Below are 4,012 nucleotides of genomic sequence, written 5' to 3'. Positions count from 1 at the left end.
GAGAGCAGGGAGCGGCTGGGCAGCAGTGTTCAGGGCTGCCCTGGGCACCCTGCAGTGGTGGGACCACGCTCAGGGCTTTCCTGACCACAGAAGGTCCTCCTGGTGAAGGCAGGACTCCACTGCCTGTGCCTGCCTGGAGAATCTCCTGGCAGCTCCTCTCCTGGCCCCAGCCACCCACCCCATTGCTGAGCCCCCCCATCCCAATGTGACCATCCCCAGGGCAGGGTGAGGACTGGGGCGGGTGGTGGGTGCCCACGGCCATGCATCCCCTCTAACCTGCTGCTGGCATCTCTGCCTGGTGCCCTGTCCCAGACTTGAGCCCAGCACCGCGATGTCTGAAACCACAAAGCCCACTGCTCCCGGCCAGGCTGCGGAGGAGAAGGAGAAGGCGGCCCCAGCGCCAACTCCATCCCTCGACCCTGCTCCCGTTGCAAACAGCAAGGGCGAGGAGCCCTCCACAGAAGCCTTCAGGGTAAGCCCTGCCGCTCCCCACATGCAGGGATGCGGTTCGGGGGTGAGGGACGGTGGCAGCATCCCTGGGGCAGTCAGCAGGAGGAGAGCGCAGGCAGCCCAGGGAGAAGGACCCTCCTCCGAGAGCAGGAGGAGAGCGCAGACGATGCCGTCCCTCCCCGCTGTGTCCCTCCTGGGCAGCAGCTCTCTAGGTGCAGGATACGGGCAGCTGCTTGCGGGGCTGCTGCAGGAGGGATGCTCCGGGTGCTCCTTGGCTGGGACACCTGGTTGGGGACCACAGGCTTTGGAAATGCTCTTCCCCCAGGTCATGGCGTCAGGGCTGGGTGCTGCCACCTGCTCCCTCTGGTTGCCCTCCACATGCGGGGGTCCTGTGGTGCTGCGGGGGGGTGGAGGAGGAGGCTGTGGGTGACAGGGCCAGCACTGAAATGCTGCGGTGACACTTGGTGTGCCACCAAGGTGCTGCAGCGGGGCTGGAGACAAGGGGTGAGCAATGTGAGGGCTCCGGTGACACTTCTGCACATGCCAGGCAGCGAAGGCCACAGCACGGATGCGGCTCCTGGAAAAGCAGCTCCTGCCCAGCCTGGCTGGGGCCCAATGTGGGCACCGGTGCAGGGAGGCATGGCTTTGCAGCAGCAAAACTGGAGGCAGGATGAGGCCATCTCGGAGCAGGGATGGCTGCCAGGAGGGGACCTTCCTGTGCTCAGCCCATGTTGGGACGGGGCTGATCATGCACAGAGGCCAGCTCGGCTTGCCCTGGCATCAGACCTGAAAAGCTGCAGGAAGCCTTAGAGAGCCGGGAAGGACACAGGGTGCAGTGGGCTCATGTGTGCAGGCTCCGTGCAGGGACAGGCAGCACTGCCTTGCCCTCTCCGAGCATGCCTGTCCCCGTCCGACCCTTTCCCTCTGCCTCCAGATCATCGTCTTCGATCAGGAGAACTTCCAGGGCAGGCAGATGGAGTTCACAACCGAGTGCCTGAACCTGGGGGACCGCGGCTTTGACCGGGTGCGCAGCGTCATCGTCACCTCTGGACCGTAAGTGACCCCGGCCACAGAGGGAACCATGTCCCTCGGGATGCCCTGGGGAGGTAGGGACGCAGTCCTGGGCAGAGAGCGGAGCAGGGCCAGCGCAGGAGCAAAGCTGGGGACCCCGAGTCTCCTTTGAGGAGGGCAGGGAGGCCTGGGCAGATGGGAAGGATGCCAGGGCCATTTGTAAAGCAAAGGGCACCAGAGGCAAAGCCCAAGACCGAGGACAGGTGTCCATCAGATCTGCCACCTGAAACTGTCCGTGAAGTGCAGGAGACCTGTAGATTTTAGAGAAACCAAGGTGAAACGAGGCAGGTGCCTTGGAGCAGGCTGGTGGCCAGGGCCACCGCAGAGACAAGGCTGGAGCAGGCAGGGGAAGGCAGGCAGGCAGCCCCACACGCCTGCCTGCGCGCAGGCAGCTGAGCAGCGATAAAGGGGCTGGGAAGGTCTGAAACCCATGGGAACAGTCGACACGGGCAGGGACAAAAATGATTGCCAAACTAGATGATAAATTCACAGACAGATGATCTTTGTGTTGAAAGAGCATCTCGCCGCAGCCGTGCCCAGCTGGAAATGTCGTGCCCGGGAAGGCAGCCTGGCAGCAGCGGGACAGCCAGGGGGGCTGGCAGTGCTGTGGGCAGGATGCACGGGACACGGCTTGCCTCGATGGCAGCCTTGAGGGACTGGGCAAGGTGACCTTGAATGACACCATGTAGCACTGATGACAACTTTTTTATTAGGAACCCATAATATCCAACTCTCCTTGAAACAAAAGGGGGACAAAGTAGTTCCAAAGGAGCTCAGGTGTAATGCCTGGGAAGCTGCACTAGATATAGAAAGGGTGAAACTTGGAGAACAGAGTATTTAAGTATCATTAAGGTCCTAAATCCTCAGAGTCTTCTTCAGAGTCACTGGTGAGACTCTGTGCCCAAAAATTTACTCAGGGAAAGACAAAGCAAAATCAACCAAGCTTAGCCTTAGAAGTCAGTGTAAGGTCAACCTGCCTGTGGTACTCAAACATGTCTCCTGCCATTAGGAAAATACCTGTTGGCATCTGCAGAAATAGCCCCGTTTTGCAGGGAAATGGGAAGCAGCAAATGCAGGGCTGTTCTGGTGTTGAGGGCTTTCGGAGGCCTTAGCCTGTGACATTCACAGCACAGCAGCACCTTGTGGCATTGCTAAAGAGGTGACATTGCAGCTGAATAAGCCCTGAGTGCCCGTACCTTGGTAATGGGATGAATGCCAGAGCTGGCTGAAGCTGATGCAGTGAAGCATGCAAGCGTGCCAGGATTAGACAGTCTGGGCAGCCCTGGCCCGGGCTTGGTGGTGCAAGAGGGAAAACAGTCAAAGTCCTGAGATAACGCAAGGACAAGTCTCCGGTGTGCAGCGTGCAGGGCTCAGGGTCCCGCCGCTCCCCGGGCTGAGGAAGGGAAGCACTGCAAGCACGCTGGTGTCTGCTGCAGTGCACCAGCGTGCACCAGCGAGCATTCAGCTGAGAGCCTGCAGGCTCAGTGCTCATGGCAGCTGCCAGCTCTGTGCATGCCGTAGTGCCTGTGCTCTGAGAAAGGTGGGAGCAGGACGCTGGGGCCAGTCCTTTTTGGGTGCCACTGGGAGCCTGGCTCCGGCACCCTGCAGGCTGGCAGAGCAGGAGAGGAGCTGCTGGGTAGCATCTGACCCGCTGTCTTGTCCTACCCCTCTCCCCAGCTGGGTGGCCTATGAGCAGGCCAACATGCGCGGGGAGATGTTCATCCTGGAGAAGGGCGAGTACCCTCGCTGGGACACCTGGTCTAGCAGCTATCGGAGCGACTGCTTCATGTCCATGCGTCCCATCAAAATGGTGAGTGGTCCAGGAGCAGAAAGCACCCAGCGGGGTCTGGCCAGGGCCAGATCTGTGCTGCTCGATGCCTCGCTGCAGCAAGCTCCAGGGCTTCGGCCGTGCGACCCAGCGCCTTCCCTCTATCTTCCCCAGGAGGCCGAGGACCACAAAATCTCCCTGTACGAGTCTGCTGACTTCAAGGGCAACAAGATGGAAATCCAGGAGGACGATGTGCCTAGCCTCTGGGCTTATGGCTTCTGTGACCGCGTGGGCAGTGTGCAGGTGCCCAGTGGAACGTAAGCTGGGCTGCGGTGGCTCCCATCCTCCCCTGCGCCCCGGCTCACTGCCCGCTGATCCTGAGCACCCGCACGGGGCTCTCGGGCAGCCAGAAAGCGCTGCACGGCTGTTTTCGGTGGTGTAGCCCATCACCCAGGGGGTCACACCCAGCGCACGGGAGGCAGGGGGCTCTGTCCCGGCTGCCTGTAGTGGCCGACCCCGCTCAGGTGCCCTCTGTTTGCTTTCCCTGCAGCTGGGTCGGGTACCAGTACCCTGGATACAGAGGCTACCAGTACCTCTTCGAGACCGGAGACTTCCGACACTGGAACGAGTGGTCTGCCTTCCAACCCCAGATTCAGTCCATCCGCCGCATCCGGGACATGCAGTGGGACCAGAAGGGCACCTTTGTCACCCCCGACGCGCCCT

At 61.1% G+C, this 4,012-nt stretch overlaps 1 protein-coding gene across 1 annotated transcript in view; it reads left to right on the top strand.

Moving 5' to 3' along the window:
- LOC104074729 (beta-crystallin B1) overlaps positions 1–4,007 on the top strand; it is a gene marked incomplete at its 3' end in the record, with an annotated part of 4,349 nt that extends 342 nt beyond the window's left edge. Inside the window, exons 2-6 of the mRNA XM_009574951.1 lie at positions 313–472; positions 1,385–1,503; positions 3,199–3,331; positions 3,464–3,606; positions 3,840–4,007. Of these exons, the coding sequence (XP_009573246.1) occupies positions 332–472; positions 1,385–1,503; positions 3,199–3,331; positions 3,464–3,606; positions 3,840–4,007 (704 nt within the window). The remainder of the gene's footprint in view (positions 1–312; positions 473–1,384; positions 1,504–3,198; positions 3,332–3,463; positions 3,607–3,839) is intronic.
- Positions 4,008–4,012: the final 5 nt, after the last annotated feature.

The sequence above is a fragment of the Fulmarus glacialis genome, unplaced genomic scaffold (genome assembly GCF_000690835.1).
Source record: "Fulmarus glacialis isolate BGI_N327 unplaced genomic scaffold, ASM69083v1 scaffold40323, whole genome shotgun sequence".
NCBI classification, from domain to species: domain Eukaryota; kingdom Metazoa; phylum Chordata; class Aves; order Procellariiformes; family Procellariidae; genus Fulmarus; species Fulmarus glacialis.
Note: the sequence above shows the minus strand (reverse complement) of the source record. Positions and strands in the feature narration are given on the sequence as shown.